We start from the raw sequence: 12,622 nt of genomic DNA, 5'->3' as shown, positions 1-12,622 counted from the left end.
GAGGATTTTATCTGTGATGCTCTACATATTAACTTATATTGTAGTGGTAAAATATACTAAAATTTAACAATGTTTGATCTAAGCTGTTTATTGTAGTGTATTATAATTTGTTATTGAGGAAGTAATTACCAATTTTCTTTGATCTATTTTAACTGACAAGAATAATTTAAAAAAGGACTAAAAATAATTCAATAGCTTACCACATCCCTGTTTGTGCGGTCCTGCATTCACCTTGTTGTTTCGACCCTGTTGACTGGGACCTCTCAACCATCGACACGATGGTTGTGTTCAGCTCTTTGCGTCCCTCAGCACGAGGACTAAAAGCTGTTCTACCGATCTTGAGAAGTTCACCAAAAACACCAGCCATAAAACAAGCAGGACCCGGTAATTGTACCTTATGCTTCAATATAAGTTCGGCACGATATCTTTCATGTCTTTTGATGACCGTTTTTGATATTCGATTTCAGTCAGTACGGCACTGTCAAACTAAGTCTAAAACTAACTAGGCACTGTGCCTAATGTGTAATAACAAGAAAAACATTATTCTGGATAGTTCTAACGGAATCTCCGACGGAAATAAAACCCGGCTCTCTGCTTGATAAGCCACGGCTCTACCAACTGAGCCAATCGGCTAAACATGGTAGCAGGGTCAACGAAAATAAGAAAATGTTTATTGCACCATTAAAATCTTGTATGGGAAATAATACATAGATTACTGAAGTGGACAGTAATCCAGATTTTCATTTGTTCCTACACAATACCATGTTATCAAATTATTCGTACTCTTGAGGTCAAATGTAAAATCACATTCAAGGGAAGTAATCAATATGAAATAAAACTAAAAAATAGAGCAAGAGAAACAACTCTAATAATATTATCATTCTCAGATTAACTATAGTTTATTTCCGATAACTACACATCACCATACATATGTTATCAGGCATATCTAGACAACTATATTGATCCCGATATCGACATTTCAGAAAATGACTATACCAGAGGGTAGGTAATTTAACCCCTACACAAAGAGTCGTTGTTGCAGAGGTTAAAAACATTGTGCATCGACATGCAGTAAACAAACAAATTAGAACAGCATATAAATTATCTAAATGATGTTATACACCTATTGAAATGTGTAAGCTAACTAATCATTCATAATTATAATTATAATTAAGAAAAAATTGGTCTCAGTTAGGTAACGACCAAACATCTGCGATGAAAAATAACATGATTTTCTAAACATCAAAGCAGTTTTCTTTTATCTGGTTAAGTATGAACTATAATGAATACTGTATATATGAATTCCCACACAAACTGAGTAATTGTCAGTTAAGTAATACCTGGCATTTCGTCAGATATTTCCATGCATGCATATACAGCCATACCTTTCATACGTTTTCTCACAACTCTGAAGTCTAAGAGTAATCTACCTTGGAGTGACCTCTCTTGATAATTAACCCTGCTAAACATGGGTGCAAAACATTACAATTCCGTACCAGAACCTATCATGGTCGTATATAGGACAGACTATGCAGAAAAAAATCTGATTAAACTAATATAATCTTACAAAACCAGATGTAATTGACCAATAAATAGATTCACATTTAAAAAGAATTAAATAGTTGTCGATATTTTGCTGTGTATGAAATTTACACTGCAGTAAAAAAAAAAAGAATAAGACAAACCAGTATATTTGCACCTTTGCACAATCAAATAGGTAATTTCAGTTCAGCCAGCTTGAACAATAAGTCCAAAATAAATCCAAAAAAAGTACACAAGGATTTAAGAACCTTAAGAGAGTGGTCACAAAAGCTTCGAGCTTTCCAAAGGCAGAGAAACTGTTCAAATAATGTAAAAAGTTATCAACTTTAGTTTCAAAGTTACACTGTATTCAAAAATCAAATGAAAGTACACACACAAAAAAACACATGAAATTCTTTTCATTGCATTTTGTGTTATTGGAATTTTGTAGTTGTCATGTCGACGAGAGGGGGAGCTGGCAGAAGCATGGTGCTGCGACCTGGTATTTACCTGGATCGGATGTGGAGAGATAGTGTGGTAAGTAACTTAGTAGATCAATAACTTTTTGGCTTTGAAGAAAGTCCATGAATGTAACTGTAAGGCAATCTAATACCATACCGACCAACATTTGGTGCCTGAGGATTGTATCCACGGATTCTGATCCACTGTCCCAAAAAGTGTTAAAATGTTGATATATTTAAATTTTTCTTCTCGGGCCCCGAAATGATCACAACTGGGATGAACTAAAGATATTTTGATGTTTTCACTACTCAAATTTACAGTTCAAAGCTCATCAAATTTCCTCAACTTAAAATCATTTCAAAATCTAAGGGGGAAAAATCTTATTTAATGAATCTTCCTTATTGAATTCTGTAATGCTTAATTAGCTTTTGACAAATTTTTGGCTAAAGGGAGGTAATTCTGTAAAACATTCCAAATCATATCTTTCACGAGTTGAAAGATTGGTGTTCGTGCTTTACATGAATTATATTTTATTTTTTAGATGGGAGGGAGTATAAGTTGTGGCTATTGTAGCTTTCTTTCCCAATTTGCTTTATATGACACGGCCGGATTAGTATATTGTGAATTCTCATTAATTTTTTACAATTTATTCTTTCAGCATTTCTTCATCCTACTGGGAACAATACCAGTTCTAACACTAGCTACTTTGGCCAACCTGTTTCTGAGTAAGTTGATAAATGATAAGAAATGTACATCAATCCTGTTCAAAAAAGAAATATCTTTAAAAAGGATAAACAGCATAGTTTTAATGCTGGTGGTTATAATGTAAAACTGCTGGTGAAATGAATTAACGAACTAAGGTAGCAGTGTACAGTAAAAATGCCAAATTCTGAAAAATATGGCACATGCTTTAGATATGTAAACATTGCCAGTTAACCTTACATATAACCTCTAATAAAGTATATATATTTGAAATCTGTACAACATTTGCAATTTTAATAGAGCTCTGAAGGATAAGTAAACTGATATTTTCTGTGATTTTTAGAGCTGTGAATACCATGGTAACAGCTTAAAAAATTCTCAAAAATTGCAAAATATTATGATATTTGACCCAAAATGGCACAATTCTCTACACAATATTTTTTCTGAAACCTATTTAAAATTAAATATCTCTATCCCAAAGACAGAATTAATCTTGTTTGGACATATGTTGTAAATTAAGTTTTTCCGCTATCTTACCTTTTCTGTGGGCTTCCATTTTGCGCTGTAGGCGAAACTAAATTTCCTGTGTAAACACACGTTCGGAAAATCCGGATATTTAAAATCCGGAACCAATTTATTGATTTTTGTTTTAATAAATGTGAAGCCTGTATGTACTACTTCATACTGGATATACCAATTATAGTGTACATTTATTTTTTCATTTTTTATACATATCATAATACAGGAGTTATTTGCTTAACAAAACAATTGCCCATGGCCAGGCTGTCTTACTGTGGTGTGCTACCTTATACATCACTTTTGTTAATTCTAATTTTACTAAAAACCCCATGAATGTCTAGAATATGTTCCGACGAACAAAATGACATATCGGGTTACTGTGTATCTTTAATAGTCACCGAGTATTGCTGATTTCCCTGAGAGGTGTATTTTGACAACTTTTTCTCCCAATCCAGTAATAAGGGGAGGTAATTTTAAAGATGAAAACTCCCATAATTCTGTATATCTCTTGAATAAAGTTGTGTTTTGAGTTGAATGTGGTACTTTGAGTCTCTGTGCATGTAATCAAGCAAAAAATACTATACAACTATCAAATTTAGCCTTGTAATATGACGTCATAGTTACCATGACGTCATCAGTAACTATGACGTCATCAGATGGTATCTATGACGTCATAAATACTCAATGGTGTCATAATAAATAACCAAATTCCTTTCCAAACCTCAGCTTAGCAACACATGCAATATTCTAACTGATAAATCATGACATGACATCCAAGATTTCAAAATGTCATGCCTATGACATCACAGTCATCTGTTTCCACCCCGGTAATTCAGATATGTACCAATGATCATATGAAAGTGTCCGCTGATCCCATTTTATGCGGAAAATGCTATTTTTTCTGCTTTACCGAAGGAAGTGACAATAATTGACAATATTGTATCAACCGTACACTCCATCAATTGAAATTACATGCTTACCAATGTATAAATAAATTGAAAATAATGGTTTCACCAAATATTTCAAAAAATAACACTTACTGTAATAGTTTCCATGGATACGGGGTAATAAATCAGGTAAAACAAACCAGAATTCAGTCTATATGGTTTGTTAGATACCCAATAAGTTATTTTGGGTTTGTTATAAAACATAGAATATCTTTTCAATTTACACTGACTCATTAACATTATGCTTAATTAACCCACCCTTAAAATGGGTAAATATGCGAGTTACCTCCCTTGATTCCTCTAATATGACAAGCCTGATAATAAACAAGTTTTAAATTGTTTTTATGCATTTTTGAGCAATAATGAACTAAAATGAAGCTTAATCAAGCATAATTAAGCACAATTTCCAAAAAATAACATTTTTCAGCCCTTATAAGGTAGCAGTGTACAGTAAAAATGCCAAATTCTGAAAAATATGGCACATGCTTTAGATATGTAAACATTGCCAGTTAACCTTACATATAACCTCTAATAAAGTATATATATTTGAAATCTGTACAACATTTGCAATTTTAATAGAGCTCTGAAGGATAAGTAAACTGATATTTTCTGTGATTTTTAGAGCTGTGAATACCATGGTAACAGCTTAAAAAATTCTCAAAAATTGCAAAATATTATGATATTTGACCCAAAATGGCACAATTCTCTACACAATATTTTTTCTGAAACCTATTTAAAATTAAATATCTCTATCCCAAAGACAGAATTAATCTTGTTTGGACATATGTTGTAAATTAAGTTTTTCCGCTATCTTACCTTTTCTGTGGGCTTCCATTTTGCGCTGTAGGCGAAACTAAATTTCCTGTGTAAACACACGTTCGGAAAATCCGGATATTTAAAATCCGGAACCAATTTATTGATTTTTGTTTTAATAAATGTGAAGCCTGTATGTACTACTTCATACTGGATATACCAATTATAGTGTACATTTATTTTTTCATTTTTTATACATATCATAATACAGGAGTTATTTGCTTAACAAAACAATTGCCCATGGCCAGGCTGTCTTACTGTGGTGTGCTACCTAATGCGTTTCAGCACGGATAACAAAATTATATCAGTTTGAATCAATTTTGGTAATAATAAGACTGCATTTGAATCAGGAATATAATTTTTATTAATGTGCCATTTGAAAAGATAATCCACTTATTCAGCTTGCATTCAGTCTTAACTTAGTTTCGTTTTTATCTACATATCTGCATTTTGTATTTACCGCTACATTGACCAATCACATACTTCATATTGACCAGTAACGCCACCTGTCACGTCATATCCGGGGCAAAAGAATATTATATGGCTATGCCAAAACATGTCCAAATACCAGACCTGTAAACCTAATTATTTTGTGCATTTATTACAAAATATTTACAGATTAACACATTGACAAATTGTTGCATTGGCATTAATTGCTACAGAAATAATATATTGAAAGTGTAATTATTAATTAGCACAGTCAGAGTTTAGCACATTCCTTCAAGCACTAAAAGCGCTAAATTAAGATTACTGCTAAAAATATGTTCATTTAAAGTACTTGTTGGTATAAGACATTGATTTTCTCGGTCTTTGATTCAAAGACTCTGTTGAAACAGAAAGATAACTAAGTTTATGAGTCTTTCTTCTGTTCTCTATCACTATGAATATATATATACTAGTATTATAGTAAAATGTATTATTCACAACAAAAGTAGTGATAACGAAATGTCAGTCTGATATATATCAAAACATGGGTGTAGGATTGGATGTCTACGTACCAATGAACTGACAATATAGAACACTTCAGACCAGTCTTCTCTAGAACGTTTGTTCAAAATGAATGTGTAGCAGGAAATGATTGCTGGATTAGATGCTTCCCTACCAAATGGTACCTTTGTTTTCCCTTGTGGGTTTTCCTCAGTATCCGATTCATTTGTTGCTTTAGCGAAAGGCAGACCAAACAAAAATTTATTATCTGTTTAAGTTGGATTTGAAAAAAAATAGATATGCATTTTATCTTTAAAATTTCATAAACATTTTCTTTTCTGTTTATGATTAAATTCAGACATTAAGTTTTAATACACTGTAATAGGTTAGCATGTTCTAATTTTTCAGCTCATGGAGAATTGACAGATTTACCTGAAGATCGCGTACCTCAGACATGGGAGTACCACCAGGTAATTATAGTATACAGTAATGTCAGAATTATCTAACCACTTAATTTCTTGTCAGTTTTTGTTTAAAAAGAAATATGAAAAATTGTTCATAAAGTTTTTGGGAGACTTTTGATCTAATCCCCGAAAGATATATTTTCATACAAAACGTTGAAATATTTTTCAATATCGAACTGCGATATGTTGAGGTTAGTTGGTGAAAACAATAGAAACAGGATACAATAGATGGTTTACAGGAAACAATAGAAAATTATAATAAATACGACTCTTAAACATAAAAACAATACAGATTGTGTAATGATGATGGCAAATATTCCTCTGGGATATTGTTTGTAGCTGACCTGAAAACATAAATGTTGACGTGTTTACTTCGAACCTCAACTAAAAAATATTCTATTACATCTCATTGCGGTGGCCGAGTGGTTAAGGTGTCCCGACACTTTATCACTAGCCCTCCACCTCTGGGTTGCGAGTTCGAAACCTATGTGGGGCGGTTGCCAGGTACTGACCTTAGGCCGGTGGTTTTTCTCCGGGAACCTCCACCTCCAAACCTGGAACGTCCTTAAATGACCCTGGCTGTTAATAGGATGTTAAACAAAATAAACCAAATGAAATCAAACATCTCATAGTCGGTAATTTGTTTTCACAGCATCCCATCACGAGGTTTATTGCCAAAAACATAGTACGTTCTCCAGAGAAGCTGTACGAAACCCACATGGCAATGATGTACGAACAGGATCAGAAAAGGAAATTAAGGTAAGGAAAAGATCAAACATTTATTTACTAAAAAGCTTACACCACGGCAAGCCCCAGTCAGGTAGGACATTCATGAATTACCCCTCGGGTTGAGGTTTCTTTGTCACACCCCCAATGTAGGGAAAGATTCTATTAATCCACCAATGGCCCACACCCAGTAATAATATAAAGCTAAAACACATTTATCCAACAATAAGCCCACACCTAGTAATAATATAAAGCTAAAACACATTTATCCAACAATAGCCCACACCCAGTAATAACATAAGCTAAAACACATTTATCCAACAATAAGCCCACACCTTGTAATAATATAAAGCTAAAACACATTTATCCACTAATGAGCCCACACCTAGTAATAATATAAAGCTAAAACACATTTATCCAACAATAGCCCACACCTAGTAATAACATAAGCTAAAACACATTTATCCAACAATAGCCCACACCTTGTAATAACATAAGCTAAAACACATTTATCCAACAATAGCCCACACCTTGTAATAACATAAAGCTAAAACACATTTATCCAACAATAGCCCACACCTAGTAATAATATAAAGCTAAAACACATTTATCCAACAATAGCCCACACCTTGTAATAACATAAAGCTAAAACACATTTATCCAACAATAAGCCCACACCTAGTAATAACATAAAGCTAAAACACATTTATCCACCAATAGCCCACACCTAGTAATAACATAAGCTAAAACACATTTATCCACTAATGAGCCCACACCTAGTAATAATATAAAGCTAAAACACATTTATCCAACAATAAGCCCACACCTAGTAATAACATAAAGCTAAAACACATTTATCCACCAATAGCCCACACCTAGTAATAACATAAAGCTAAAACACATTTATCCAACAATAAGCCCACACCTAGTAATAATATAAAGCTAAAACACATTTATCCACCAATAGCCCACACCTAGTAATAATGTAAAGCTAAAACACATTTATCTACCATTAAGCCCACACCCAGTAATAATATAAAGCTAAAACACATTTATCCACCAATAAGCCCACACCTAGTAATAATATAAAGCTAAAACACATTTATCCAACAATAGCCCACACCTAGTAATAATATAAAGCTAAAACACATTTATCCAACAATAGCCCACACCTAGTAATAACATAAAGCTAAAACACATTTATCCAACAATAAGCCCACACCTAGTAATAATATAAAGCTAAAACACATTTATCCACCAATAGCCCACACCTAGTAATAACATAAGCTAAAACACATTTATCCACCAATAGCCCACACCCAGTAATAATATAAAGCTAAAACACATTTATCCAACAATAAGCCCACACCTAGTAATAATATAAAGCTAAAACACATTTATCCACCAATAGCCCACACTTAATAATAACAAAGTCTAGTTATAACATAAAGCTAAAACACATTTATCCACCAATAGCCCTCACTTAGTAATAATATAAAGCTAAAACACATTTATCCACCAATAGCCCACACCCAGTAATAATATAAAGCTAAAACACATTTATCCACCAATAGCCCACACCCAGTAATAATATAAAGCTAAAACACATTTATCCACCATTATGCCCACACCTAGTAATAACAAAGTCTAGTTATAACATAAGCTAAAACACATTTATCCACCAATAGCCCACACCCAGTAATAATATAAAGCTAAAACACATTTATCCAACAATAAGCCCACACCTAGTAATAATATAAAGCTAAAACACATTTATCCACCAATAGCCCACACTTAATAATAACAAAGTCTAGTTATAACATAAAGCTAAAACACATTTATCCACCAATAGCCCTCACTTAGTAATAATATAAAGCTAAAACACATTTATCCAACAATAAGCCCACACCCAGTAATAACATCAAGCTAAAACACATTTATCCAACAATAAGCCCACACCCAGTAATAATATAAAGCTAAAACACATTTATCCAACAATAGCTCACACCCAGTAATAATATAAAGCTAAAACACATTTATCCAACAATAAGCCCACACCTAGTAATAATATAAAGCTAAAACACATTTATCCACCAATAGCCCACACCCAGTAATAATATAAAGCTAAAACACATTTATCCAACAATAAGCCCACACCTAGTAATAATATAAAGCTAAAACACATTTATCCACCAATAGCCCACACCCAGTAATAATATAAAGCTAAAACACATTTATCCACCAATAGCCCACACCCAGTAATAATATAAAGCTAAAACACATTTATCCACCAATAGCCCACACCTAGTAATAACATAAAGCTAAAACACATTTATCCACTAATGAGCCCACACCTAGTAATAATATAAAGCTAAAACACATTTATCCACCAATAGCCCACACCCAGTAATAACATAAAGCTAAAACACATTTATCCACTAATGAGCCCACACCTAGTAATAATATAAAGCTAAAACACATTTATCCAACAATAAGCCCACACCCAGTAATAATATAAAGCTAAAACACATTTATCCACCAATAGCCCACACCAAGTAATAATATAAAGCTAAAACACATTTATCCAACAATAAGCCCACACCTAGTAATAATATAAAGCTAAAACACATTTATCCAACAATAGCCCACACCTAGTAATAATATAAAGCTAAAACACATTTATCCACCAATAGCCCACACCTAGTAATAATATAAAGCTAAAACACATTTATCCAACAATAGCCCACACCTAGTAATAATATAAAGCTAAAACACATTTATCCAACAATAAGCCCACACCTAGTAATAATATAAAGCTAAAACACATTTATCCACCAATAGCCCACACCTAGTAATAATATAAAGCTAAAACACATTTATCCAACAATAAGCCCACACTTAATAATAACAAAGTCTAGTTATAACATAAAGCTAAAACACATTTATCCACCATTAAGCCCACACCTAGTAATAACAAAGTCTAGTTATAACAAAAAGCTTAAGTATATTTATCCACTAGTAAGTTCAGGCCTGGAGGCCTTTTTGAATTATTTCAAATATGACTCATTTTGAACTCATCTTTTCATGGAACAGACATTTTTAGGTCACCTGAGATGAAGTCTCAGTTGACCTATTGCGATCGCCTTTTATTCGGCGTCATGCATCTTAAACAATTGACATTTTCAACTTATTCTCAAATACCAACAGGGCCCAGAGACCTGATATTGGGTCTGTAGCATGATGGGATGAAGGAATAGCAAGTTTGTCCAAATGGATGACCTTGACCTTCATCGAAGGTCACAGGGGTCAAACATGCTAAAATCTTTAAATGACTTCTTCTAGATAACCAAAAGGTCCAGAGTCCAAATATAAGGTCTGTAGCATGCTGGGATGAAGGGCTACCATGCTTTTCAAATGGATTACCTGGACCCTCATTCACAGTCACAGGGGTCAAATATGCTAAAATCTTTAAACAACTTCTTCTTGATAACCTAAAGGTCTAGAGATCAAATATTAGGTTTGTAGCATGCTGGGATAAAGGGCTACCAAGTTTGTTGAAATGGATGACCTTGACCTTCATTCAAGGTCACAGGGGCCAAATATGCTAAAATATATAAAAACTCAGGTGACGGTTATGGCCCACGGGCCTCTTGTTTCTTACCCGATTCTCCCCTGTCATTCCATAACTAATCCCTTCTATTCATTTTCCTGTCTTTACTTGCAGCTGATGGTTGTATTAGTGTATGTTAAATGTTTTTGATAAATAATTTTTTTCTGTATTTCCAGAAAACTTGATGCCCAGGTAAAGCGTGTGATGTTAGATCGCCAGGATGTACGTGGCTGGTATTTCTTCCAGGGAGCAACAGATGCCAGACAGATGTCTCTAGAGAGCCAGGACAATAAGAGAGGAACTCCTTTTTAAGATCTTCAGTGACTTTACTATGAGTGTGAGCGAGTGAGCATGTATTTAGTATTCAACCAAATAAACAGGTTCTGGTGATTTTAATGACTCTTTGTCATGTCTATACAAAATGACTCGACGTTCGCGAGATTCTATGGAATACCTGATGATTTTCCCCCTGGCTTCAGATATGTTGTCCAGAAAGACAATTGGGAAGTTTTTCGTTCTACAACTGCTGTGATGAAATAAATTGCTGTTTTAAAATTGCTCCTTCTGTCGTATTTTCTTCAGTATAAAAATGAAGTAACAGAAGATTGAAAAGACAATTTCATTAGGATTTCCTTGTTTGACATCATTAAATGTTAATGATTTTTCTTCAGAATTACTGAAAGGATTTATTTAGTACCCTACCAGTGAATTCAAGGACACCGTTGGTTTCCTGTCTGTCCGACCGTCCTTACAGTTTTCTGCACTTTTCCTTGTCGTGCTTCAATGTATGTTGCTAAAAGATGGTATGCAACTTCAGTACGAGTAGCTACAGATAAAGTTTCAGGGTTTTGGGTCAAGGTCAAGGTCACCTTTCTTATCAGGGGCAGTAGGGGACATGTATTACTTAAGCAATACCCAACATGCTTGTTTTTGAAACATTAGACACTATTTTTGTGTCACCTGCATGTTAGTGACAGAGTCATCAAGAGGTTTCTGTGCGATTACTTAAGTTCCCTCGGGCTGGTAAAATAAAACTTTATGCAGATCTTCCTTACCAAATGTGCTTGCTTGGGATTGCCTTTTAGGTCCTAAAGTCAAAGGTCAAAGTCACTGTAACTAAAAATAGAAAATATATTTTCTTGTGTAATGTGATAACTAATTCCTTTGGGCCCATCAAACTCAATTTTTTCTTACCACAAGTGCGTGAATGGGATTGTTATTTTACTGGTCCAAATCATGAAATGTCAAAGGTTGAGGTCACTGTTACTATAAATAGAAAATAGGTTTCTGAAATAACTCCAGTTCCCTTGGGCGAATTAACCTCAAAACTTCTTGAGGTGCTCATTTACTGAAAGTGCCTGCTCTGTATTGCTAATTCCAAGCAAATTTGAGTGATGCTTGTCTTGCATTGCTTACTTTTAACATTATTTCTTGAAGTGAAAACCGTATCTATTTCTGAATAATCACCTAACTTGCTGTGCAGGAGCCACATCCACTTCCGTTGAATTCTTGTTTATTTTGACATGAAAAGTTTGTTAATCATTTTTCTCTGGGCTATTCCAGTAGAGTATCTATCCCATCAGAGGACTCGGGAAGTATTAGGAATTTTATTCATGGTGAGCATAGCAGAAATGTGTCTCATGTGATGGTAGTTTTGATTGAATCTTTTTATTTTTGTGGTTCCTGTTTGACAAACCTAGAGTCCTCTTGTTGGATAGATATTTTACTAGGTCACATGGGTCAAATAGGCTATAATCTTCAAATGACTTCTCAATAACCAAGAGGCCCAGGGACTTGATATATATGGGGCCTGTAGCATGCTGGAGTGAAGGGCTACCAAATTTGTTCATATAAATGACCTTGACCTTCATTCAAGGTCACATGGGTCAAATAGGTTATAATATTCAAACGACTTCTTCTCAATAACCACG

General features: G+C 33.9%; 1 protein-coding gene across 1 annotated transcript; it reads left to right on the top strand.

The window, feature by feature from the left end:
* Positions 1–203: 203 nt before the first annotated feature.
* On the top strand, positions 204–11,246 carry LOC117345179 (NADH dehydrogenase [ubiquinone] 1 beta subcomplex subunit 5, mitochondrial-like). The gene is made up of 6 exons (XM_033908183.1): positions 204–384; positions 1,973–2,058; positions 2,642–2,708; positions 6,300–6,361; positions 7,008–7,114; positions 10,868–11,246. Exons 1-6 carry the CDS (start codon positions 279–281, stop codon positions 11,001–11,003), a joined length of 564 nt encoding a protein of 187 aa, XP_033764074.1. The 5' UTR covers positions 204–278; the 3' UTR covers positions 11,004–11,246.
* Positions 11,247–12,622: the final 1,376 nt, after the last annotated feature.

Source organism: Pecten maximus, chromosome 16 (genome assembly GCF_902652985.1).
Source record: "Pecten maximus chromosome 16, xPecMax1.1, whole genome shotgun sequence".
NCBI lineage: Eukaryota > Metazoa > Mollusca > Bivalvia > Pectinida > Pectinidae > Pecten > Pecten maximus.
The sequence above is the reverse complement of the archived record's forward strand: the minus strand, read 5'-3'. Positions and strand labels throughout refer to the sequence as shown.

What these genes read in the sequence shown, in the direction of transcription:
- LOC117345179 (XM_033908183.1), top strand. Translation starts at nt 279, where the DNA reads ATGGTTGTGTTCAGCTCTTTGCGTCCCTCAGCACGAGGACTAAAAGCT. An exon ending in TTTGGCCAACCTGTTTCTGA is followed by an intron (nt 2,709 to 6,299) that starts GTAAGTTGATAA and finishes CTAATTTTTCAG; the next exon opens with CTCATGGAGAATTGACAGAT. An exon ending in AGACATGGGAGTACCACCAG is followed by an intron (nt 6,362 to 7,007) that starts GTAATTATAGTA and finishes TTGTTTTCACAG; the next exon opens with CATCCCATCACGAGGTTTAT.